This window comes from Chiloscyllium punctatum, chromosome 26 (assembly GCF_047496795.1).
Source record: "Chiloscyllium punctatum isolate Juve2018m chromosome 26, sChiPun1.3, whole genome shotgun sequence".
Taxonomy (NCBI): Eukaryota; Metazoa; Chordata; class Chondrichthyes; order Orectolobiformes; family Hemiscylliidae; genus Chiloscyllium; species Chiloscyllium punctatum.
In genome coordinates, this window is record NC_092764.1 from 14,142,155 (window position 1) to 14,169,886 (window position 27,732).

At 43.8% G+C, this 27,732-nt stretch overlaps 1 protein-coding gene across 1 annotated transcript in view; it reads left to right on the forward strand.

Moving 5' to 3' along the window:
- Positions 1–27,732, forward strand: part of vat1l (vesicle amine transport 1-like) — a 200,269-nt gene that overhangs the window by 166,316 nt on the left and 6,221 nt on the right. Inside the window, exon 8 of the mRNA XM_072595859.1 lies at positions 14,412–14,495. Within this exon, the coding sequence (XP_072451960.1) occupies positions 14,412–14,495 (84 nt within the window). The remainder of the gene's footprint in view (positions 1–14,411; positions 14,496–27,732) is intronic.

A 27,732-nucleotide genomic window follows, 5' to 3' on the forward strand; every position in this document is an offset into this window, starting at 1 on the left:
TCAGCCTCTCCCTGTAACTCAAACCCTCCACCCTGACAGCATCCTTGTAAATCTTTTCTGAACCCTTTCAAGTTTCACAACATCCTTCCTATAGGAGGAAGTCTCCAAAAGACACACAATACTCCAAAAGAAGCTGAACCAATGTCCTTTAAGCTGCAATATGACCTCCCAACTCATGTTCTCAATGTACCGACCAATAAAGGCAATCATACCAAATGCCTTCTTCACTATCCTATCTACCTGCGACTTTACTTTCAAGAAACTTTGCTTTATTCTAAGGTAAATAGTATGTTGGCTTTGAATCAAATGGAATTTAAGTACAGGGGTCTTCCTGCAGCTGCTTAAAGCCTTGCTGAGATGGCATCTGGGATGCGGTGTACAGTTTTACTCTCACTACGTGAAGTAGCTCTTAGCACAGAGAGAGTCTAAGAACAGTTCACACAATTGATTACTGGAAAATAGGGTGGTCCTACAAGAAGAGTGTGGTATATGAATAGAAAGGGTTTGGAGGAATATGGGCCAAGTGCTGGCAAATGGGACGAGATTAATTTAGGATATTTGGTCATTATGGACAAGTTGAATCAAAGTGTCTGTTTCTATGCTATATATTTCTATGACTTGATGACTCTATGGTGAGTCTGTCAGAAATAATATTAATGTAACTGGCCTAGCAGGTCGAAGTGAGGCTACATTATACTTTCAGGTGGTTATGAAGTTAGATGCATGACACTATTTTGAGGGAGAGTAAAGTGACCCTCGGGTCGTGGCTAACATCTATCCTCTAGTCAAAGTCCTGGTCAAATCTTATCATTGTCATAATACCACTTATTGGAGCTTGTTGTGTATTAGTTGGCTGCTATATTTCATGTATTGCAAACAACACCACTTCAAAATGCTTCTTTGTTTGTGAAAGTGCCCCGAGGGCATGAGAGGTGCTATAAAAATGCAAGTCTTTTGTTTCTGCTGGAGGCAACATTTCATGTCACTGTTACCCTCCAGATGAAGTAGGAAGCATCTTGCATCAATGTAAACCTCATAAATACACAATCCAGTTCACCGTATTTTTTGCTTAAAGGAGAATGATATGTACACTTTTTCTTTGAGTCAGGCTATATTTACATAAGTGCGCATCAACAAAAACAAATCCTAATGGTCGACTGCAAAGATCCTCAGCAACACGGCAAGCAAAAACGCAATGCAAGTATTCAGTGCTGCGCCAACAGCAATTTAATTTGCTGTATGCACGTCTACCAACGATTGTTTGATCTATAACTGCCTAAAGAAAAACACAACATTCAGAATTGGGTTGCCTGAGAGACCTGTAAAAGAATGTGGATTTAAGAAGTTTAGCATCATTAAGAGGATTAGCAGAATGGAAGGGATTCTCTGAATGGTGGATAAGTATTCACTGAGTATGCAGACAAGCTAATTCTCATATTGTTTTCTAAGAAACAATTAGAATAAAGGAATTGTGTGATGATTTTTTGGCTCCCAAGGTAATACTGTTAAATGCAGCTTAAAGTCCATTTGTGGACTCCCATAGAACATAGAACATAGAAAAATTCAGCACAGTACAGGTCCTTTGGCCCTCGATGTTGCGCCGACCGAAGCCTACCTAACCTACACTAGCCCAATAACCTCCATATGCTTGTCCAATGCCCGCTTAAATGACCATAAAGAGGGAGAGTCCACCACTGATACTGGCAGGGCATTCCATGAACTCACAACCCACTGAGTAAAAAATCTACCCCTAACATCTGTCCTATACCAACCTCCCCTTAATTTAAAGCTGTGTCCCCTAGTAACAGCTGACTCCATACGCGGAAAAAGGTTCTCACTGTCAACCCTATCTAAACCCCTAATCATCTTGTACACCTCTATCAAATCTCCCCTAAACCTTCTTTTCTCCAATGAGAAAAGTCCCAAGTGCCTCAGCCTTTCCTCATACGATCTTCCTACCATACCAGGCAACATCCTGGTAAACCTCCTCTGCACTCGTTCCAGTGCCTCCACATCCTTCCTATAGTATGGCGACCAAAACTGCACACAATACTCCAGATGAGGCCGCACCAGAGTCTTATACAACTGCAACATGACCTCAGGACTTCGGAACTCAATTCCTCTACCAATAAAGCCCAGTACACCATATGCCTTCTTCACAGCACTATTTACCTGGGTGGCAACTTTCAAAGATCTGTGTACATGGACACCAAGATCCCTCTGCTCATCCACACTACCAAGTAGCCTACCATTAGCCCAGTAATCCATCTTCTTGTTACTCCTACCAAAATGAATGACTTCACACTTAGCTACATTGATTTATTCCATTTGCCACCTTACTGCCCAGCTCTGCAACTTATCTATATCGCGCTGTAACCTGCCACATCCTTCTTCACTGTCCACAACTCCACCGACTTTCGTGTCATCCGCAAACTTGCTCACCCAGCCTTCAAGCCCCTCCTCCAGGTCATTTATAAAAATGACAAACAGCAATGGTCCCAAAACAGATCCTTGTGGAACACCGCTAGTAACTGCGCTCCAAGATGAACCTATACCATCAACTACTACCCTCTGTCTCCTTCCAACCAGCCAATTCCTAATCCAAACCTCTAATGCACCCTCAATGCCATACCTCTGTAGTTTTTGCATTAGCCTGCCATGGGGTACCTTATTGAATGCCTTGCTAAAATCCATATACACCACATCTACCGCTTTCCCCTCGTCCACTTCCTTGGTCACCTTCTCAAAGAATTCAATAAGGTTTGTGAGGCACGATCTGCCCTTCACAAAACCATGCTGACTATCCTTGATCACATTATTCCTATCCAGATGTTCATAAATCCTATCCCTTACAATTCTCTCTAAGACTTTGCCCACAACAGAAGTGAGACTCAATGTGTCAGCTGAGCTCAAGATGTAGCATTTTTGCCTTCTAGACATAAGGTAATTGTGGATTTGAACACTACATCAGCTCCATGGTTATTATTTCTAAAGGTGAAGTTGTTCTATGGCTTGATCTGCCAGTTCATGTTGAGGCTGAAATAGGCTATTTCAAACAAAACCTCTGCTCAATGTTCCTCCCTTAATTGATAAACTGACCATTTTATTGCCATGTTGTGAGTGTACTGCTTTTAAGGAACATTGGCTCACTTTTTTGTAATTTCTCATTAAAAAAAAACTAAAGCGGTGTTGTTCACATCTTTAGGATTTCCAGTCCTCTTTCTCAACCCAAACACATCTCGCTCCCACTTAAAGCTGTCCATTGCTGGCAACCTTATACAATCAATCTTGTCTCATTTTTGATCCTAGCTTGAAAGAAAAACTAGTTGGATGAGAAGTTAGACATCAGAGCATTAAGAGCATTAAGAAGCTGGTAAGGTAAATCACTAAAAAGCTCAGCTAACTGTGATTGATAGCCATGCAATGAGTGGATGGAAGAGGGCATTCCTGAGGTGTTCTTATGATTGCTTGAGGTAAGTTCGCTGGAAATTCACAGAAGCCCTGGAGCATTGAGATAAACAGAGATTGTGCCCTTTCTCCGTGTTTCTGAAGATTTACTCTTGATATCACAGAGGGTGATTGAGAAGAAAGTCATATCTTATCAAAACATAGGGCTGCTCCCTCATCAGAGAGAAATAACTGGTGGTGGCTTACCTGGGGGGTCACCATGTCCTCAGGCAAGGGGAGACACTGAGAAATAAAGTAAATTGTGCTAGCCTTAGCCAGTGCAGGAATTGAACCCACACTGTGGGCATTAACTCTGCATTGTAAACCAGGTGTTCAGCCAACTGAGCTAAACTGACCCCCAGCTGGTGGTAGTGCTCTTGTGGGATTCAGTCTCATTATTTACAATCCAGTATTGCGCTTTGCTCAGCGTTGCAAAACAGAATTGAGCGTTAGTGGTATTTATCCATTAGCGGAACAATAATATCTGTAGAACAAGCAATACTTTAGCATCAGACTTCACAGGGAATTCCAATATATCCTCTGCTGCTGAACTGCCCATCTATGATTTCTAACCTCTCCAGTTTTTCTGTTTTCATCATAACCTTACTAATCTCTCGATTTTATCAATCATGCTATAGTGAAAGGAAATATCAAGTTACTCACTTTGGTAGTAATGAAGGAGCAGAATATTTTTTAAAACATCTGGAACTCCTTGGCATTGATACATTTGAGGAGAAAGTGAGGACTGCAGATGCTGGAGATCAGAGCTGAAAAATGTGTTGCTGGAAAAGCGCAGCAGGTCAGGCAGCATCCAAGGAGCAGGAGAATCGATGTTTCGGGCATGAGCCCTTCTTCAGGAATGAGGAAAGTGTGCGAAGCAGGCTAAGATAAAAGGTAGGGAGGAGGGACTTGGGGGAGGGGTGTTGGGAATGTGATAGGTGGAAGGAGGTTAAGGTGAGGGTGATAGGCCAGAGAGGGGGTGGGGAGAGAGGCCTGGAAGAAGATTGCAGGTCAAGAAGGCGGTGCTGAGTGCGGGGGTTGGGACTGAGATAAGGTGGGGGGAGGGGAAATGAGGAAGCTGGAGAAACCTGCATTCATCCCTTGTGGTTGAAGGGTTCCTAGGTGGAAGATGAGGCGCTCTTCCTCCAGGTGTCGTGTTGCCATGGTCTGGCGATGGAGGAGGCCAAGGATCTGCATGTCCTTGGCGGAGTGGGAGGGGGAGTTAAAGTGTTCAGCCACGGGGCAGTTGGGTTGGTTGGTGCAGGTGTCCCAGAGGTGTTCTCTGAAATGTTCCGCAAGTAGGCGGCCTGTCTCCCCATTGTAGAGGAGGCCACATCTGGTGCAGCCAGTTGGTTTATAATAAATGTCTGTGTTGAGTCAGCCGCCCGAGATAGAAATGGGGAGGTCTAGGAAGGGGAGGGAGGAGTCTGAGACAGTCCAGGTAAATTTGAGGTCAGGGTGGAAGGTATTAGTAAAGTGGATGAACTGTTCAACCTCTTCGTGGGAGCACGAGGTAGCGCCATTACAGTCCTCGATGTAGCAGAGGAAAAGGTGGGGAGTGGTGCCAGTGTAGCCTCAGAAGATGGACTGTTCCACAGATCCGACGAAGAGGCAGGCATAGCTGGGGCCCATGCAGGTGCCCATGGCTACTCCTTTGGTTCAGAGTGAGGACTAGTTCAGTCAGTTGAAGGAGGGTGTCAGTGGAAGGGTGCTGGTTGGGTCGGCGGGAAAGGAAGAAGCGGAGGGCTTTAAGGCTTTTGTATTGGGGGATGGAGGTGTATAGGGACTGGATGTCCATGGTGAAGATAAGGCGTTGGGGGCCAGAGAAGCGAAAATCATGGAGGAGGTGGAGGGCGTGGGTGGTATCCCGAACGTAGGTGGGGAGTTCTTGGACTAAGGGGGATAGGACGTGTCGAGGTATGCAGTCCTTCAACTGACTGAACTGGTCCTCACTCTGAACAACTTCTCTTTCCAATTCTCCCACTTCCTCCAAACCAAAGGAGTAGCCATGGGCACCTGCATGGGCCCCAGCTATGCCTGCCTCTTCGTCGGATCTGTGGAACAGTCCATCTTCCGCAGCTACACTGGCATCACCCCCCCAACCTTTTCCTCCACTACATCAATGACTGTATTGGCGCTACCTCGTGCTCCCATGCGGAGGTTGAACAGTTCATCCATTTTACTAACACCTTCCACCCTGACCTCAAATTTACCTACCGTCTCAGACTCCTCCCTCCCCTTCCTAGGTCTCTCCATTTCTATCTCGGGCAACTGACTCAACACGGACATTTATTATAAACCGACCAACTCCCATAGCTACCTAGATTACACCTCCTCCCACCCTGCCCCCTGTAAAAATGCCATCCCATATTCCCAATTCCTTTGCCTCCGCCGCATCTGCTCCCAGGAGGACCAATTCCAATACCGAACAACCCAGATGGCCTCCTTCTTCAAAGACCACAATTTCCCCTCAGACGTGATTGACGATGCTCTCCACCGCATCTCCTCCACTTCCTGCTCCTCCACCCTTGAACCCCGCCCCTCCAATTGCCACCAGGATAGAACCCCACTGGTCCTCACCTACCACCCCACCAACCTCCAAGTACATCATATCATCCTTCATCATCCGCCCCTCCAAACAGACCCCACCACCAAGGATATATTTCCCTCCCCTCCCCTATCAGTGTTCCGGAAAGACTACTCCCTCCGCGACTCCCTCGTCAGGTCCACACCCCCCACCAACCCAACCTCCACTCCTGGCACTTTCCCCTGCAACCGCAAGAAATGCAAAACTTACGCCCACACCTCCCCCCTCACTTCCCTCCAAGGCCCCAAGGGATCCTTCTATATCCATCACATATTCACCTGTGCCTCCACACACATCATTTACTGCATCCGCTGCACCCGATGTGGCCTCCTCTACATTGGGGAGACAGGCCGCCTACTTGCGGAAAGTTTAAGAGAACACCTCTGGGACACCTGCACCAACCAACCCAACTGCCCTGTGGCTGAACACTTTAACTCCCCCTCCCACAAGGGATGAATGCAGATTTCTCCAGCTTCCTCATTTCCCCTCCCCCCACCTTAACCCAGTCCCAACCCTCGGACTCAGTATCGCATTCTTGACCTGCAATCTTCTTCCTGACCTCTCCCCCCCTCCCCCCCACCCCCTCTCGGCCTATCACCCTCACCTTAACCTCCTTCCACCTATCGCATTCCCAATGCCCCTCCCCCAAGTCCCTCCTCCCTACCTTTTATCTTGCCCTGCTTGGCACACCTGAAGAAGGGCTTATGCCCGAAACATTGATACATTTGAGTGCACTCGTAAAGAAACAAAAAGCAAATGGCCTGTTGGTCTTTTTTGCAATGATGTTGCAGTAGAAGAATAAGGATTTTGCTGCAATTATATAGGACTTTGTTGGCACTACTGTGATGAAGGTTCATTATGTATTACTGAAGACGGCATAAGTCCAAACAGAAGTTATAATTAGAAGAAATAAAAGACAGCTTTCAATAATGGATCCAGCACAAAGACAGGAACCCTCTTTGTATCATGAGTCCAAACTTCTAAAGTTTTCACGTGTTTTAAAATTGCTGGTTGATTGAAAACTTTAAAACTTAGATCAGTCTAAATCTTAACCTGAGGCAGGACCACCCTTCAGATGATCTCAGGATACTTTAAGAACTCATAACTAGCTTTCAAAACCCACTTTTTGTGCCCAATTAACACTTGTTACTTAAAAGTTGCTGTTGAAACCCAGTTTGCTCACTGATGTGTTAATTGTCAGTTTGTTGGACCTGTCCATCTGCGTACATTATTTCTCACTTTAAGACAATATAATGTCTCAGAGTGTTTATTTTGTATTGAACATGAATGAACTGTTTTTTTTATAAAGGTCTCCGTACGTTTTGTGCCAAGGACAGAAGTACTGAGAAGAGCCATAGCTATGCCTTTTTCTGACTTTCTCAGTCTCTTTGAACTATACATTTCAAAAAACACACACAGATACTGTAATCAATGAAAGTTATTTAGAAAGATAGCCTTTATTCACAATTGATGTGAATCAGTACATTAAGCTACAGAATAATTGAGATGCTTCTAATTAATTGCCTATTGTTGGCTGATGACTATTTGCAATTCTATATTAGGTGCACCATAACCTCATGATTTCTGTATTAGTCTAAAATGGCATCTTGACCTTGTTAGACCAGCCGACTATGCATGTTTAGAAAAAGATGTCTAGATTAAGCAAACTAAACCTCAATCTACAATCTAAAATCCAGGTCTGTCCAACATCTACACACAAAGATTGGTTACAGGTAAAGGTAGCACACTTTTGCAAATTATGGTTAATTCAGTTCAGTACTTCTGACCTCCATCATCGCAAGTTTGTTTTTTTTCAGAGTTGGATGCTTTAAAATGAAGTAAGTGGAGAATTCCCAGAAAGCTGCAAATTCCTACAGTTGAATTTCTTGGAAGGTGGTTCTCAGATGGATACGTGTTGTGACTCATTGAAGTAGTGCACTGGAAATCAAACCTCACCTTCATAGACATCCACATGAGGAAAGAACCTTTGTTTTTTATCATGACATTTTAGAAATACAGTCACTCTAAATTAACTGTAGTGTGTCCTATTAAGTTGCTGTGGGAGTGATATAAATGGACTGCAAAGTAAAGAATTTCACATTGGCAATTTTGAGTTATAGAGTCATAGATTCATACAGCAATAGACCCATCAGTTCAAGCAGTTCATGCAGGCCATAATCCCAAACTAAACAGGTCCCACCTACCTGTGCTTGTCCCTTATCCCTCCAAATGTTTCATATTCAGGACCTCATCTGAATGTCTTTTAAATGTTGTAATTGCACCCACATCGATCAACACCTCTGGGATTTCATTCCACACATGAACCATTTCCTGTTTAAAAAAAATTGCCTATCTTGTCTTTCTTAAATCTTTCTCCCCTCACGTTAAACATATTCTGCCTAGTCTTGAAATCCCTCACCTGAGGGAAAAGACACCTGCCCTTCACTTTATCTCTACCCCTCATGAGTTCATCCTATCAGACCATCTCAACCCCCTACGGTCCAATCACAGCCTGTTTATTTTCTCTCTTCTATATTTTTGAGGTAAAAATGCAAAGGCATTTTGTAGACTGTTGCAATCATGAGTGGAGAATTTGAGTCATTGAGGTTTTACAGCATGGAAAATGACCCTTTGGCCCACCAAGTCCATGCCAGTCTTTATCACTCTCTTAGACAGTGGGTTCCAGATACTACAACCCTCTGGGTGAAATATTTTCCTCAAATCCCCTCTAAACATCCTGCTCCTTACCTTCAAACTGAGGCCTCTGGTTATTGACTCCTCTACTAAGGAGAAAACTTAACTTTCTCCCTATGTACCTATTTCATGTATGCTCATGTGAACATTGTGCACCTCAACCGCCTCTCCCACACACCACCCCACCCCCCACACCGCCCCCCCCATCCCCCCGCTGCCCCAACCGCTTAGCCTTGTCTACTCAGTGGAAAATAACCTGAACCTGCCTTGTGCAGCCTGACAATTTCTACCTTAGTCATGGTCCCCATTATCAGCCTTTACTTCTCCCTGGCATATTGTCATCCATCCCTTGGCCTAACGGTGGCACAGTGGCTCAGTGGTTAGCACTACTGCCTCACAGCACCAGGGTCCCAGGTTCGATTCCAACCGCAGGCAATACACATTCATCCCGTGTCTACGTGGGTTTCCTCCGGTTTCCTCCCACAGTCACAAAACATGTGCAAGTCAGGTGAATTGGCCATGCAAAAGTGTTAGGTGCATTAGTCAGAGGGAAATGGGTCTGGGTGGGTTACTCTTCGGAGGGTCGGTGTGGACTTGTTGGGCCAAAGGGCCTGTTTCCACATTGTAGGGAATCTAACCCAACTGTTTCTGGTTTCCAATTCCACCTATCCACTCACTCCCTTCTCACTCCCCCTTCACAAACCCTCTTCAGCTTATAGACCACCTTTCCTGAGCTATAGTCAGTTCTAAATGCAGGAAGGGTTAACTCTGATTTCTCTGCACAGATGTTGCTGCCAGACCTGCTGACCTTTCTCCAGTAATTTCTATTTTGGTTTCAGATTTCCAGCATCCACAATTCTTTGTTTTATTATAACTGAGCCTGCCTAGTCTCTCTTCATAGTTGAAGTCTTGTTTCGTCTACTTAGTGCACTCTGATTTTCCAACAATTTGGATAATTGGATGAAAAACAAGTCCCTTTCCAGGTGTTTGCTGTGACTGGTCTGATTTTTCTAAAATTTGCCTAGCCCCCAATCCAGCCCATGTGCTTAGTAATGTACCCTCCTTAAGGGCACTGTGCATCAACCTACAGCATGTGGACTGCAGTAGTTCAAGAAGGCAGCTCACCACCACCCTCTCAAGGGCAAATACTGGTGAACCAGTAATGTCCATGTCCCCTGAATGAATTTAAAAAAGTAGTGTTTTACATTGGAAGGATGCTATTTGGCCCGCAGTAAATCTGAAACTCTGTAAAAGAACTCAGTCCTGTTCCCCTGCTCTTGCCTTTTCAAACATTATTTTCTGTCAAGCTCACTGATGCTGCTTTGATCAGCCATACCAGTCCTCGCATTCGCCAGGCTTGATAAGAAACACTCAGTTAATCTCTCTGTTTTTATTTGAAAGACCATTAACTGCAACTTAGGAGGAAAATACAAGCAATAGTAGCCGTTCACTGCCAGGTTTAGGATCTGCCTCTTCTAGACAGTCCAAAAGATTGAGTGTTCTTGATGTAAAATCGGTCTTTCTTAGCAAAACCTTGCTGAACCAGACTGTTTGCTTCATGCTTCTCTGGAAATTCATGAACGACAGAGATCACTGCAGCTCTCTCTTGCTCTCACCTAGCATGCCCTTATTTAAGTACCAAACCTGCTTTGTGCAGTAATACTTCTTAATCTAGCAATTTATACAGTCACATCCAGAAATTCCAGTCACTGCAGCTTAAGAACAGTAGGTCATTTATTTAGGTTAATGTAGCCACAGATTTCTATTTGCACACACTGGAAACTATAACAATTTGCTTAATTGTAAGTGAAATAAACAGGCTTCTTAACCACGTATTTGAATGTCTTTAACTTCTGTCTGGAATTGAGATAATTAGATGCTGAAATACAGCTTTATAATTAATGAATTAATGAAAGGCCATCCTAACTTCATTTATACGTGTACAGTCACCTTGCTCACTAATTAAACTCTTTGCTTGAATATTAAATAGAACATTATCTGCAAACACACACACACACACACACATGCAAATAGTAAAAACATTTATAACTTAGCAACATTAATGACATCCATTAGTGAGATCTTCGAACTTTCTCTTGAGATCTACTGCACCACAACCATAAAACCACTTGCCATAATAGTGCAATTGCTTATTTTGCTGTGGATTTTGTGATTGTTTTTACACTGACGTATGTCAAAGAATCCCAAAGATTGGTAATAGATCTTCATATAATTGTGACATGGACTTGGATCTAATGGCACAATTGCAAAGCTTGCGGATGAGATAAAGATGATGAAAATAGTGCCAAAGGTTAAGAGATCACAGACAAAAAGGGGATGTGGACAAATTAATTGAAGATTGAATTCAACATCAACTCATACAGCACAGGAGAGGTTCTACAGCTCATGGCACAAAGAAGAAATGCATTTTGGAAAGAAAAATGTTAAAGAAGCAGTATAAACCAATTGGTGCACTTTTAACAAGGGTGTAGGAACAGAGGAACCATAAGAACATGTCATTTGTCAGACCTGTGGTTGGAAAGCTCTAAAATCACTGCTATAAATAAAATAAAGAACTGTGGATGCTGGAAATCTGAAACAAAAATGGAAATTGCTGGGTCTGGTGACATCTGTGGAGAGAGAAAAACAGAGTTAACATTTCATGTCCAGAATTCTGTTTCCCTGGCAATTTCTGTTTTTGACTAAAATCAATGTTGACGGTTTTAACTCCAGCAAATTATCTTTTGAATCATACAACTCTGGAGACCACTCAGCCCTTTCTCCCTGTTCTACTTGATAAAGCAATTTATGCAATGAACAAGTTCCTGGAAGAGATACTGTGATAAAGCAAAATCTTTGCTGTAAATGGGAAACTGTAGGATAGTGGCAGTATTGCTGGGCTAGTAGCCCAGTACCCCAGTCTAATGATCTGGCTTTGAATCCCACCCATGGCAGATGATGAAGTTTGAATTTAATAAAAACCTGGGATTAAAAGCTGGCCCATGGTGACCCCCATATAACTATTGTCAATGGTTATAAAAATGTTCACTAATATCCTTTATGGAAGAAAATCTACAATCTTTACCTGTTATGACACAGTGGTGAACCCTTCTGCTAATTGAACCAAACAGAAAAGCTGACCTCGTCTCATAATCTGTTACAGTATGAGTGACAGAGAACTATCCAAATTCCACTATTTAACAAAAAATATCAATTTTATTCTTTAACTCTAAAGTAAACATTAAACAACAACTATTTACAACTCTAAATCTCCTTTCTCTTAAAGGTTTGTTAAATACCTCCCATTCTATAACAATATATTGATCCAATAAAGCCCCTATTAAATTTACAACAACTCAATTTTCAAAACCAGACAGCAGCTGTCATCCCCAGTGTGGATCTTCCTCTGTTTGTAGATATCCCTGGGTCACCTTTGATCTTTTGCTGCACAGTTTTTCACATGAGAAAGGTACCTTGAATGGAGAGCATTTTCAGGCAGTCTGTCTAACAGTTGCAGGTAGTGCGCTTTCTGGCTCACTCCAAAATACCTGTTTTTTTACACTATAAACCTCGGATTGTCTCATTGGTTCAATGCTGTCAAAACAGTAAAATTCAAATTCAATTGGGTTTTAGTATTTTGGGGCATAGTTTAAACTGATTGGTTAAATTCAAAGTGCTGTGAAAACAGTTGAGATATCTAGGTTACAGCCAAAGCTTACATCTTAAGTTAACAGCTTTCAATTCTCCAGTACACTCTGTGCCTGCTAGTCAGTCACATGACAGATGCTTGGCAGCTTTCACTATTTCTTAAAGGTACAGTACATGCCTTCAACTTCATAACACCTGGGCTGGCCTACATGTGACTCCAGACCTCAGCAATGTGGTTGACACCTAACTGCCCTCTGGGATCAGGAATGGACAATAACTACTGGCCTGCACCAGCAATGCCCACAAGCCATGAATGAATTTAAGAGAAGGCTGTAACCAATTGCCAATCCAGACAGAAGACAATGCCTACCACAAATTCAGTGCTGTGCTAGTGTGAGACTTCAAACTAGTGAAACAGGAGGATACCTACAGTTCCTCTGGTGAAAGTGAAATGTATCCAGCTTTGTGTCTGCACTAGAGAATTAGAAAACAGAAGTAGAAACAGGATTGGACCATATTGTATGTCATCCAGTATGATCTTGGCTTTTTTAGGTTATTTCTTAGAGCAGATCTGTAATAAAGCTTTAAGGAACATGTTTACAATATCATCACTGTATCACAGCATGTGACCCTAAGGTACAAAGCTCTCAGTCTCCATCTTACTCAGCTCTGTCCTCTTTCAGTGTTACATGCTGTGGATACATACCACAGAGCAAATTATTTTGCTTGAGTCCAGGTGAGCAAATGCCTGTGATTGTTATGCACATGTATAATTACCAGGAAGTGTGATAAAAGTTCGTTAAAGTCTTCAGTACTACATGACCCATGTCTCATTTATCTGACAGGATCTAATATGAGTTGCAGATCATCAGATATTACGGCTCCTCCTCCATTTCCCGCCCACTCCCTGAATCCATTGATTTCTCATGAGACTGAAAAATCTATCTCTGTGAAATTGCAGCCTGGAAAGTTATGCTAAAAAGATACAGTGGTACATTTTCATCTCTGAGGCCTTGATTGAATCTGACTGAATAGAGTTGTCTGTTATATAGCTTACCTTTACTGAATTTGAAAATTCATCTCAGAATGTTGCTACCTAGTTGAATCTTTTTTTTAAACCAGCAAATAAATGCCATCTTTCCAAAACCACAATGTTAACCACCTTCTGAGAACCAAACTAAGGAGACAGATTTTAACCAGGTCCCCGAATAATCAAGCTGGCAAGATCTGGCACAGTGCTGGTATTACAGTATCATGCCAGATATCCAACTGATGCCATACCCTTCCTTTATTCCATCATGGGACATGGGCATTGCTGGCAAAACCAACATTTGTTGCCCATCAGAGTGGCAGTGTCTCTGACCCTTGTCTTTTCATCTGTCAGCCAAGGATCCATATTAACAAGCCCAATCGAGGAATGCATAGTCTATGAGTTCCAACTGGCTGACCTCATCATAATCACTACAGCTCCCATTTCTGGCTCAGTGTATTTTGATTGGCATGGAATATGAGTGCAGGTAGCAAACCCTGTTCTCCTGATCTGTCTGGTTCCACCACAGAGTTTGATATCTCATTCCTCATTCCCTACAATTTCCATTGTGTTGGGGCAACTTATTATTGTCTCATGGTTCTTGGTTGCTCGGAGGAGGCATGAACCACAGCCCACATTCAGGAATCTGGAAAGCTGAGCTTGACGTGTCATCCCTGTGCTTCCTTGCTCACTCACCCAGCGCGCACCGTATGCAGAACCAATGGCCTATTCCAATGCTATTGTTCACATGTGAATACTTTTGTTTGGAGGGATTCTTTTTTTGAACTGATGACATAACATTGTGAATTACTTCTAATCAAAGAATACATACTGACTACTTCTGTTATTGTGGAACATGAATACCTGAAAATATACACCAACGATGGATAATACAGAGCAGGTTTTGCCTGTTACTGACCTGGAATTTACATTGAAGTATCATTATTCAATTCATTTGTGCTATATCTCTGAAAGAACTCTCGTGATTCTATCTATTGTTTGCAGGTGAAGGAAGCCATGCAGAGAATCCATGATAGAGGAAACATAGGGAAACTTATCCTGGACGTCGAAAAGTCCCCAACTCCTTTGGTAAGTAATTCTTGAAATTTTGAAGCCAATTGGGGCAGCACATTGGTTAGCACTGCTGCCTCACATTGCCAGGGACCTGGGTTTGATTCCACCCTTGGGCAACTGTCTGCGTGGAGTTTGCACATTCGCCTGTGTCTACATCAGTTGCCTTCCATACCTCAAAGATGTGCACGTTAGGCGGATTGGCCATGGGAAATGTTAGGTTACATGGATTGGGGTGGGGATGGGGTGGGGGGAGGGGTGGTGGAGGATCTGTGTGTGATGCTCTTTGGAGAGTCACTTTGGACCCGATGGGCTGAATGGACTGCTTCCATTCTGTAGGAATTCTAGGATTCTATGAAATATGTCAAAAAGTTAGTGTACTGAGGCATGAAATTAATAAGCATGTTCAGGGATTACATCAATGGCTAATGTTATCAGAATGAGGAGTTCCATCCTTGATGAAAACAAAAGTAGAGGTGGGAAACCTCAAGACCTGATTTCAGGATGTGTAATAAAATCTCAAAGTACACAGCAAACTGTGTTGACATTACAAATTCCAGTGCAGATGAACATGTGGAATCATCCCTATGCCGTTCCTTTTCCTCTGTTTGTTCTTTTTCATGCAGAACTGTGGAGAATGAACAACACAAAATTCACCATTTGGCTCAACCAGTTCAAGTTGGTGCATATGATTCACTCAAGCCTATTCTTGGCTTTGCTAATGAACCCTTATAACCATCTGCTTGGTTCTACTTATAATGTGTGTCTAATTTCTCCTTAAAGTCATCAATAATATTTTCTTCAACTACTGTTTGGCACAGCAAGTTCCACAGTCTGATCACTCTCTGCATAAAGACATTTTGTCTAAATTCCATGTTGGATTTCTTGGTGATGATCTCTTATTGATGGTAAAAACAGTTCCACCCCAGGGCATCAATGTAGACTTCAACAGTTTCCTCATTTCCCCTTCACCCACCTCACCCCAGTTCCAAACTTCCAGCTCAGCACTGTCCCCATGACTTGTCCTACCTGCCTATCTTCTTTTCCACCTATCCACTCCACCCTTCTCTCTGACCTATCACCTTCATCCCCTCCCCCACTCACCTATTGTACTCTATGCTACTTTCTCCCCACCCCCACCCTCCTCTCATTTATCTTTCCACCCTTCAGGCACTCTGTCTGTATTCCTGATGAAGAGCTTTTGCCCGAAACATCGATTTTACTGCTCCTCGAATGCTGCCTGAACTGCTGTGCTTTTCCAGCACCACTAATCCAGAATCTCATATTGATGTCCAATTTTTCCCCTTTCCCGAAAGAGGAAACATTCTCTCTCTACTGATTCTATTAAAACCTTTCATAATTCTAAAGGCTTCAATCAGGTCATCACAACACTGCCTTCACATTTCAAGAGAGAGACGCAATCCTATACACTACTCCTGACTGTGTCCTCACATTTCTTATATAATTTTTTGTAAATTCCTTTGGAATACTCCTCAGGAACTACAGAGACCATTTGGCCCATTGAGTCTGCACTGACCTTCTGAAGGGCATCTCACCCAGACCTAACTCAACCTCTCTTACCATAACTCTGCACTTTCCATGGCTAATCCACCTAGCCTGAATACTATGGGCAATTTAGCATGGCCAATCCATCTAACCTACAGATCTTTGGACTATGGGAGGAAACCCGCACAGACACAGGGAGAACATACAAGCTCCACACAGACAGTCACCCAAAGCTGGAATTGAACCTGGATCCTTGGCGCTGTGAGTACTTGGGTGGCATGGTGGCTCAGTGGTTAGAACTGCTGCCTGACAGCGCCAGGAACCCGGGTTTGATTCCTGCCTTGGGCCACTGCCTGTGGGGAGTTTGCACATTCTCCCCTTGTCTGTATGGGTTTCCTCTGGGTGCTGCAGTTTCCTCTTCCACAATCCAAAGATATGCAGCTCAGGTGAATTGGCGATGCTAAATTACCCATAATGTTAGGTGCATTAGTCAGGGGTGTCTGGGTCTGGGTGGGTTACTCTTCAGAGGGTCAGTGTGGACTTGTTGGGCCAAATGGCCAGTTTCCACACTGGAGGGAATCTAAGCCATCATGTGTCTTTTTTACATGGCAACCAGAATTTTGCACAACACACCTCAAACTGTGATTCAATACAAGTTGAGAATTCCTTGTCTAATTTGATACATTTCCTGCTACAAGGAACCCTAATGCTTTAATTTCTAATCAGCTTTTCATACCATGTTGCCACTTTTTACAACGTGTGGATTTAAACTCTAATTTGTTTTTCTAATCAAATTAAGTTCTTACTTTAGTAACAAGTGACATCCTTACTTTAATTATCAAAATGTACTGGCTTACATTTATCTGCAAATTACGTGTCCATTTTACAAATTTATTAATGTATTAATTTATTAATGTATTCTTGTAATTTGTTGCAGTCCTCCTCAGTACTGTCTCTCTTGCTTTTGCTCTCATTGTTTTCAATCTCTTTCACTGTCAGTCTATTTTTAATCCATCTTTTTCCTCTCATTTCATCTCTTTCTTTTTCTTTTGGCCCTCTGCTCGTCTAGGGACTCAAAATGATGTCTGCCCTGAATTAAACTGTTTCAAAAATCACATGGCACTGGGTAATAGGAGACAGGTTTATTTGAAACTGCAAGCTTTTGGAGTGCCCGCTCCTTCCTCAGGCACTTAGTTTCAGCATATATTCTGGAATTCTTTCTGTCAACCTCTTAACGCTCCGTCCTCCTTTGCAATGCTGCTTACTTTAACCAACCTTTGCACAACATCTCCTCACATCCCTTATGCTGGCTTGACGTCAATGTTTCTGATTACGCTCCTGTGAAAAGGCTTCAGTACACTTATTTGTGAAGTTGCACAGTTCCCAGGTTTTATTTCAGGTTCCAGTGCTTCTAGAATATTCTGTCAATGGAGGCCTTTAGCTTACGAATTCTATTATGAATCCTCTCTGTATTAATTCCACATGAAGAGTGCAGTCTTCATGACACCTTTTCCTGTCAATCACAAGCTTATTGCACACGATCCTATCTGGAGCCTCCAGCTTTTTGAGACTTTCATATCCTTTGCTAGATTTCATCATCATGCTGTGAAATGTTAACATAAGTTTTTGTAACTCTGAGGTGACCAGAGCTAACATAAAAGCAAAATATCTGCTGGAAATCTGAAAGTACAAGAGAAACTCAGCAGGTCTGGCAGCGTCAGAAGTAGAGTCAAAAAGCGTGGTGCTGGAAAAGCACAGCTGGTCAAGCAGCATCCGAGGAGCAGGAGAGATGACGTTTCAAGCATAAGCTCTTTATTAGAAGTAGAGTCTATTTTTCATTTGCGATCAGTGCTGGGGTCATTTTTTGGATTATTAATATCACAAAATTACAAAAGGGCGCTGTGATAGTTTTTTGGGCTAAGTACAAATTGCACAAGGTTTTGAAGAAGGATTCTCGCCATGATGCCCAATGACCTTTCTCCCCATATCTTACCAAACACACCTCATTACCTGTCTCACCCAATGGCGTCCCTGATGTCTGCTTCCAGGCCTATCCAAGTATCATTCCTGGAACATCTCGCCACTCAGTAGATATCTGCCAAAAGACTTGGATCTTTTGCACCAGCACAATCTTTGTACAACTGTTGGGCATCCTGACAAATGTGGAAAGTCCGGTGCCGCCCCTCTCCAGTGATATAATGACAAAACAGCCACAAGGCCATACTGCTCACAACGTGTAGCTGAAATGGCTGGCACTATGTCATACAGACAACCCCATTCTCTCAACATCATGGAGATTTCATCACCCGGTCACACAGTTTACCTGTCATTTGCTCCATCCTGTCTGATCACCCTTTCCAGGTCATACCCTCCACTCTGTCCTCAATGCCCACTGTTTCACCCACATCTTTTCACTGTCTAGTTAGGAACATCACATAGGCAGGGTACTAGATAATCCCAAATGATGAACCATAGCTAACAAAAGGGAGCACAAACCAAGGGAACAGAGGCCTCAGTTCAACCCTTACAATGTAACCCAAATCGTGGGATCACAGTTATCTCACAATCTGTGATAGTGTGTTGCAGCCAGCTCCCATCTGTTGGAACGGGGTATCAATGAGGTCCTGTCTGGCTTGAAGTACCCAATGCAGCAGGGCTCTGTCACGGATGAGAGCTTCCTCCTCCTCCTCCTGGGATATCTGCCCCTGTTCTCCCAGTGTTTCGGCATCTGGAACATTGCTTCATCACCTGGTCCACATGCAGAGACCACAGCACATCAGAATGCTGTCTCAACTGTAAGGGACTCTAACATACACTGGGTGTGCAGAGTGCTCCAGGATGCTGGAGTTGTGTTAACTGCCAGGGTAGCGGGCACACTCCTCCAGGAAGTGGTAAGACTGATCATAAATCACCTGAACCGAATGGAACCACTTGCTGTTGCTAATTCTGCAGTGTATGATACCACCTTCTCAGTGCCATGTGTGTGCAGTTGATAGCATCCAGTACCTAGGGGAAACCAGCTATGTTCATGGATTCCACTGCCTGGCCTGCAGAACTACCTCATCATGAGGGAATGAAATGAGCCAGTGTGCCGTTGCACAGTTAGCTCCAGCCACTTTCCTGCTGTATTAGTGCTGGTGTGACTGGGAGATCCCACACAGCTCTCCTGTCACTCCCTAGAAGGAGTCAGTCACATCAACATTCAATGTTGCAGTGCCCTTCACAAACACTGGGAGAGAATGGCCTCCTGGTTCTGCAGCTCGTGGGCGGCACGGTGGCACAGTGGTTAGCACTGCTGCCTCACAGCGCCAGAGACCCGGGTTCAATTCCCGACTCAGGCGACTGACTGTGTGGAGTTTGCACATTCTCCCCGTGTCTGTGTGGGTTTCCTCCGGGTGCTCCGGTTTCCTCCCACAGTCCAAAGGTGTGCAGGTCAGGTGAATTGGCCATGCTAAATTGTCCGTAGTGTTCCGTAAAAGGGGTAAATGTAGGGGAATGGGTGGGTTGCACTTCGGCCGGTCGGTGTGGACTTGTTGGGCCGAAAGGCCTGTTTCCACACTGTAAGTAATCTAATCTAATCCCCACCCTGCATCCAGCTTCCAGCATAGTGTTCAGGCTGATACAGAGCCTGGGCCTTGCTCATCACCAGATTCGTGGAATCGGGGCCTTCTGCACACTCCATGCATCCCAAGGGGCCCAGAGGCGAGATGCTCCTCACCTTCCGTGCTGGTCTGCTGCTGCCCCTGCTGTCGACCCTGCTCCTCCTGCTTTCACCACCACTTTCACAGTGAGGTAACTACAGCAACCAACATCCCAGCAACAGCAGCAGCACGGCCCTGGACTCTCAGTGGGAATTATCTGCATTGGGAACATAAAGAGTAAATTAGGTTCTGAGGTCTCAGAACAATCAGTAATGGCATACCCTGCAGATGAGGGTTGTACACTCTCCTCCGTACAGTCAGATATCCAGTTCCCCAGTAATGAGGACCATGCCTCCATCATTCATTCACCTTCAGGCTCAGCTTGGTGAAGGTGCCACACTGGCTGAGGGAGCAGCACATTGCATCAAAAGGAGAGGACCTGCTGCCCTCTGATTCCCTTCCCATCCCTGACCCACATCAACTATGGAACGTTACATTGCATTCAGTAAAGATCACTGTTAAACGAATGATGGATGATGCAGCAATGGGCCCCAGTTCCCATTGTTGTATGATTAATGGGTCACCTTTGGCCAGCCTTCACCTCTTTTCACATCACTGATACTAACTTCAGCTTCAATAAAATGTCAATGCTCTATTTGCAATGACTTTATTTCTTTACAACATGTAAAAGGCATCTGGATGGGTACATGAATAGTAAGGGTTTAGAAGGATATGGGCCAAGTGCTGGCAAAAGAGATTAGATTGATTTAGAATAACTGGTCGGCATGGATGAGTTGGACCGAAAAGTCTGTTTCCTTGCTGTACATCTCTATGATTCTATGAGGGCAACCCTGGCTAGAGTAGCATTTATTGCCCATCTGTAATTGCCCAGAGGGCAGTTAAGAGTCAACCACATTGCTGTGGTTGTGGAGACACAAATCACCTTTCATCACCATTTGAACTCTAAGCTCTGCATGAATAACAAGTAGACAACAAAATGTTTGCAAATTAAATCTAGCTGGAATTTGCAGATGCCAGCAGCATTGGAACATAGCAATGAGGAGTGGGAGTAGGCAATTCAGCCCTTCGAGCCTACCCTGCCATTTAACATGATCATAGTTGATCTTATCCTGGTCTCAACTCCACTTTCCTACCTGACCCCCATAGTCCTTTAACATATCTGTTTCTTACTTAAATCTATTGATTTCTTCTGCCTCCAGTGCACTCTAGGGCACTGAGTTCCACAGATTCTGAGAGAAATAGATTGTCTTCATCTCCATTTTGAACCTTCCTCCTCTCACTGTATGTCTATGATGTCTTGTTTGAGACTGGCCCACAAGGGGGAACATCTGTTTCCTGTTTGTCTGTTCAATGGACTGGTTAAAGAGTTCCATTACTCGATGTTTTAAGCTGCACTATACTAAGCCTGAAAAGAATTTTACAGCATGTTTCACAACCTCTGGATGTTCTGAAGAACATTACAGGCAATGAAGTAATCATAAGGCATGGCCATAATGTTGCAACGTGGCAGACAATTTATACACAGCAATGATATCATGACCAGATGATGTTTTTCAATGATGTGTTAAATTTTAAGGAATAAATATTGAGCAGGAATTTGGGAATTCGAGAAAAAAAATAAACTATTCTTTAAATTTGAACCAACAAATCTTACGTATCTGCTTGAGAAGGTAGATGCAGGCTGCTGTTTATTACTTTATGCTTAAATCAGTCTAGGTAATGTCACATATTGGATTGTTCTGTCTGTCAAGTTTTGTGATTATAGAGTCATAGAGGCTTCCAGCATGGAAACAGGCCCTTCTGTCCAACTTATCCATTCTGCCCAGTTTCCACAATTAAGCTTGTCCAATTTGCCTGTGCTTGCTCCCTCTCCCTCTACACCTATCTCATCCAGGGACCTGTCTAAATGCTTCTAAATGACAACATTGTACGTGCTTCCATCACGACCTCTGGCAGCCTGGTCCAGACACTCACCACCCTCTGGACCCTTACGTAACTCTCCTGTCTCACCTTGAACCTTTGCCCTCTAATTTTAGACTCCCCTACCATGGGGAAAAGCCATTGGCTATCTCATTTTGTTGGATTATTTTGAACTTTTTCCAGGTGTCTGTGTCAGTAAGAATGATGGGTATCTCAGTAAAATTGCCCCCAGGCATCTCTTCTCCAGTGAAAGCCACAGAGGTAGATTATCCTCATAAATGTATATGGTTGGACATGACAATATCTCACACACTTCAACCACTTGGTTGCACCCTGATTTCAAGTGAAGTTTACCTGCCATGTGAAGTGACATGACAGAGACTCTAGACGGATGGTTCCCAAAGCTGTCAGTCACCGGGGCTTTATGCTGTTTCTCATGCCTCATCAAAAACAAAAAACAAATTGAATGGGATCAGTTGCCACGGTTATTCATACCAGAAAGTAAGCTAGTTGGACGTCCTCCTTTCTAATGTCTCGCTACTCCTCTGAGTTAAGACTGTCTGCACGAGAGCCCAGATCTAGCTCATGGGATAGCAAGGGTGAATTGAAAGCAGCTAAAATCAGTCGCTCTTGAATCTTAATGGTGGCGCTGATTGATCTGTTGTTTCCGTACATTGCCCATTACAGAGCAACAGCACCCAAATGGCCAGAAGACGACAGCTGCCTCGCTCATGAGGTGATGACGCGGCTTACAAAAGCAGCTGGTGCCGTGGTAACTGGAATTAGCTATCAAGCATCAGCATTTTCCAGACAGCTTGGGACAGCAGGTTATAAATAGCGAAAGCCACTTTATTGACTGACACATGTGATTGTCTTTCTGCTCAGGGCTAATTGCAATTTATGGCTCGACAATCATAGGAGATATTGAATACATTCAGCTTCCCCGTGAAACCATAGTTCAGGTTTATTCTAATGGCAACATGAATTTGGTCCACTGGCAACTGAATTGAGATTGCACGCACAAAACTAGTGGAGAGCTCTTTGAACCAATAGCTAAGGAGAGTTGTTGACCTAATTCTTAATCGAAGGGTTGTGACATAGAGTGACACTGATACAAAGCAATGGGGGATATGGAAAATTCTTTCCAGTGGCAGAACAGTTGAGAATCCAAGGACATCGATTTAGAGTACTGTATTTGGCGAATTAATCAGAGCTGACGAGAGGGAACATTTTTTATAACACAGCAAGTTGTTCTGAGCTGGTGTGACTGAGAGCATGAGGGAAATCCAACAGTAATATTTTTAAAGGGACATGAATAATACCAGAGAAAAAGAGTAATTCAAGGCTGTGGTGAAAAGACAGACGGGTGAGATTAACTGAATAGTTTTACTAAAGGGCTGTCACAGACGTATCGGGCCAAATTACTTCTTCCTGCAATGTGATTCTGTGATGGCCTCATGGATATTCGATTTTTGTATCTATTTTAAACTAATGAACGGTAAATCAGGAATTGTCAACTTACTAAACAGAAAAACTAAAGAACTGTGGATGCTGGAAATCAGAAACAAAATCAGAAATTTCTGGAAAAAACTCAGCAAGTCCAGTAGCCATCTGTGGAGAGATAAAACAGAGTTAATGTTTCAGGTTCAGTGGCCCTTCTTCAGAACTGACTGTAGCTGGAAAAGGTTAGTATATATGCTAAAGATGAGGTGGGGTGAAGGGAAGGACATGGAACTCAAAGGAGCTAGGCAAGACAAAGGAGTTCTGAGGAAAGGTCACTGGACTCGAAACGTTAACTCTGATTTCTCTTCACAAATGCTGAGCTTTTCCAGCAATTTCTATTTTTGCTTCAGATTTACAGTATCCATTGTTCTTTTGGTTTTTATTAAGGCAGATAAAGGAATGAATAGAGATCAGCCTGGGGGAACCAATAGCTGCTAATAGGATTGTTAGTGGCTGACAATGGGTTGGTTGTGGTAGCAGTCCATGTGATGACAAGGCCTGGTGTGTGGGGATTGGAATAAGGACATGGGAGAAGGTGCTCAGGCCCTAGAATTATTGAACTCAATACACTAACCTTTCTCCAGCTACAAGGCGAATGTGAGGACTGCAGATGCTGGAGATTAGAGTCAAGAGTGTGGTGCTGGAAAAGCACAGCAGCTCTCCTGAGGAGCAGGTGAATTGACGTTTCAGGCAAACACTCTTCATTAGGATTGGGGCTGTGAGCTGAGGGGGTGGTGAGATAAATGGGAGGGGGGTGGGGCTGGGGGAAAGTAGCTGAGAGTGCAATAGGTAGATGGAGGTGGGGTTAATGGTGATAGGTTGGAGAGGAGGGTGGAGCGGATCAATGGGAAGGAAGATGGACTGGTAGGGCAGGTCACATGTGTGGTGCCAAGTTGGAAGGTTGGAACTGGGATAAGATGGGGGGAGGGGAAACGAGTAAACTGGTGAAATCCACATTGATTCTCTAGGGATGGGGCATTTCAAGGCGAGTGGCATATTTTTAAAGTGAGAGAAAAAAGTCTTTGAAAAGTCATGATGGATAACTTTCTTACAGAGAGTGGTACAGCTTTGGAATTAACTGCCAGAGGAAGTGGTGGATGCGAGTACAGTTACAACCTTTAAAAGACATTTGGATAAGTTTATAAATAGGAATGGTTGGGAGGAATATGGGCCAGGAGTAGGCAGGTGGGACCAGTTTAGTTTGGGATGATGGTCGGCATGGACTGGTTGGACCAATGGTCAGTTTCCGTGCTATATGACTCTATGACTTTATGACTGCCAGTCAGATTGGTCAGCAACTCCAAAGGTTGGGAACTTTCTGGTATCAGAGGCTGAATTTCCCCTCTGAACTAATCTAACTGGCCACAGTGTATTATGACAGTGGGGTAGACCTCCTCTGGGACTTTCAGCTAGCCCCAGCTTTTCATCTGCTGTGGTAAGCAACCCCTGGGTCCAGTCCATGAGCTGGGTGTGTGTCCCTGAGTGCACAGTGTCCTTGCTGCACCATTACAATGATAGTTACCAGTGCATTTTGTGGCACTGAAGTGCAGTAGAGTCCTTGTAAGTGAATCAGAGATGTGCTTTGTGATTTCTTAGTGGCTGTCACGTGTCAGATGCCAGTGTCTATGGATGTGTGGCCGGTGCCCATGGAGCATGCCCTGAGATGTTGGCATCTAGTGTCCAACTTGGATCAATGGGCAAACTGATGTCTATGTGAAGATTTCTCAATGTCAATCTTGTTTGGCCCATTTTCTAAGGTAGAAAGCTCAATATTAATGAGAAGAGTTGGGCCTATGACAAGGCATTTAACAAGCAATTGTCCCCTATAACTGGCAACTTGCCAATGCCTCGGAACAAATTGTTTGTCAAAAGCACAAAAGATGGTGCAGGTTTCTTCTGAGAGCGTAACAGGACTCATCGGCCTTCATGGCTGTTTGTGGAACAAATTCCGCCCGAGTCCACATTGCTCCGACCCCTGTTGGATTCTGCATTCTGAACCCATTCTGTCTGAACCTTCACTAATTTTCGAGATTCTCAGCTTCATTTCTCAGAAGGAAAATGTCCAGCCTTTCAATCCTGATATATATCCCTTAAATTTCAGTATCATCCTTGTGAATCTTCTGTGCCCACACATGATACCTTTCTAAACTAAAACCTTTTTGCCTCTCCACGGTCGGTACAGCTATATTCCCTGTCTATTCATGTATCTGCCTCTTAAACGTTGCTATTATATTTGCCTCCACCACCCCCTCTGTCAGTGCATTCATAAAAACGTAAAAACTAGGAGCAGGAGTAGGCCGTCTGGCCCTTCGAGACTGCTCCACTATTCAATAAGATCATGATCTTTTTGTGGCCTCAGCTCACCATAACCCTTAATTCCTTCTTTGTTCAAAAAAAAATCTATCTTAGCTTTAAAAACATTTACAGATGAAGCCTCAAATTTTGGAGTCTCAGATAGAGTGGTTAGTGAAGAAGGCATTTGGTATGCTTTCCGTTGTTGGTCAGATTGTTGAATACAGGAGTGTAGAGGTAATGGTGCAGCTGTACAGGACGTTGGTTAGGCCACTGTTGGAATATTGTGTGTAATTCTGGTCTCCTTCCTTTCAGAAAGATTTTGTGAAACTTGAAAGGATTCAGAAAAGATTTACAAGGATATTGCCAGAGTTGGAGGATTTGAGCAATAGGGCGAGGCTAAATAGGTTGGGGCTGTTTTCCCTGGAGCGTTGGAGGCTGAGGGGTGACCTTATAGAGGTTTATAAAATCATGAAGGACATGATTAGGATAAATAGACAAGGTCTTTTTACTGGGCTGGGGGATGCCAGAACTAGAGGGCATAGGTTTAGGGTGAGAGGGGAAAGATATAAAAAGGACCTAAGAGGCAACTTTTTCATGCAGAGGGTGGTGTGTGTATGGGGGAATGAGCTGCCAGACGAAGTGGTGGAGGTTGGTAAAATTACAGTATTTAAAAGGCATCTGGATGGGTATATGAATAGGAAGGGATGAGAGAGATATGGGCCAAGTGCTGGCAAATGGGACTAGATTAGTTTAGGATATCAGGTCGGCAAGGATGAATTGGACCAAAGGGTCTGTTTCCATGTTGTACAGCTCTATGACTCTACTTCCCTGGGCAGGGAATTCCATAGATTCATAACCCTCTGGGTGAAGAGATTCCTTCTCAATTCAGTCCTAAATCTGGTTTCCTTAATTTGAGGCTATGCCCTCTTGTCCAAGTTTCACCTGCCAGTGGAAACATCTTCTCTGCTTTTATCTTATCTATTCCTTTAATTTTATATGTTTCTATCAGATCCCCCCTCATTTTTCTAAATTCCAATTAATATAACCCCTGGGAGAAAGACTCTGACTATCTATTTATCCATGCCTCTCATAATTTTGTTGCCTCTATTAAGTCACTCCTCGTCCTTCGAAGTTCAAGTGAAAACAAACCAAGTTTGCCCAACCTCTCCTCAACCTCTCTAGGGGCGGCACGGTGGCACAGTGGTTAGCACTGCTGCCTCACAGCGCCAGAGACCCAGGTTCAATTCCCGCCTCAGGCAACTGACTGTGTGTACATAGAACATAGAACATAGAACAATACAGCACAGAACAGGCCCTTCGGCCCACGATGTTGTGCCGAACTTCTATCCTAGATTAAGCACCCATCCATGTACCTATCCAAATGCCGCTTAAAGGTCGCCAATGAATCTGACTCTACCACTCCCACGGGCAGCGCATTCCATGCCCCCACCACTCTCTGGGTGAAGAACCCACCCCTGACATCTCCCCTATACCTTCCACCCTTCACCTTAAATTTATGTCCCCTTGTAACACTCTGTTGTACCCGGGGAAAAAGTTTCTGACTGTCTACTCTATCTATTCCTCTGATCATCTTATAAACCTCTATCAAGTCACCCCTCATCCTTCGCCGTTCCAACGAGAAAAGGCCGAGAACTCTCAACCTATCCTCGTATGACCTACTCTCCATTCCAGGCAACATCCTGGTAAATCTTCTCTGCACCCTCTCCAAAGCTTCCACATCTTTCCTAAAGTGAGGCGACCAGAACTGCACACAGTACTCCAAATGTGGCCTAACCAAAGTCCTGTACAGCTGCAACATCACCTCACGACTCTTGAATTCAATCCCTCTGCTAATGAACGATAATACTCCATAGGCCTTCTTACAAACTCTATCCACCTGAGTGGCAACCTTCAAAGATCTATGTACATAGACCCCAAGATCCCTCTGTTCCTCCACCTGACCAAGAACCCTACCATTAACCCTGTATTCCGCATTCTTATTTGTTCTTCCAAAATGGACAACTTCACACTTGGCAGGGTTGAACTCCATCTGCCACTCCTCAGCCCAGCTCTGCATCATATCTAAGTCCCTCTGCAGCCGACAACAGCCCTCCTCACTGTCCACAACTCCACCTATCTTTGTATCATCTGCAAATTTACTGACCCACCCTTCGACTCCCTCATCTAAGTCATTAATAAAAATTACAAACAGCAGAGGACCCAGAACTGATCCCTGCGGAACTCCACTTGTAACTGGACTCCATGCTGAATATTTACCATCTACCACCACTCTCTGACTTCGACCGGTTAGCCAGTTTTCTATCCAATTGGCCAAATTTCCCTCTATCCCATGCCTCCTGACTTTCCGC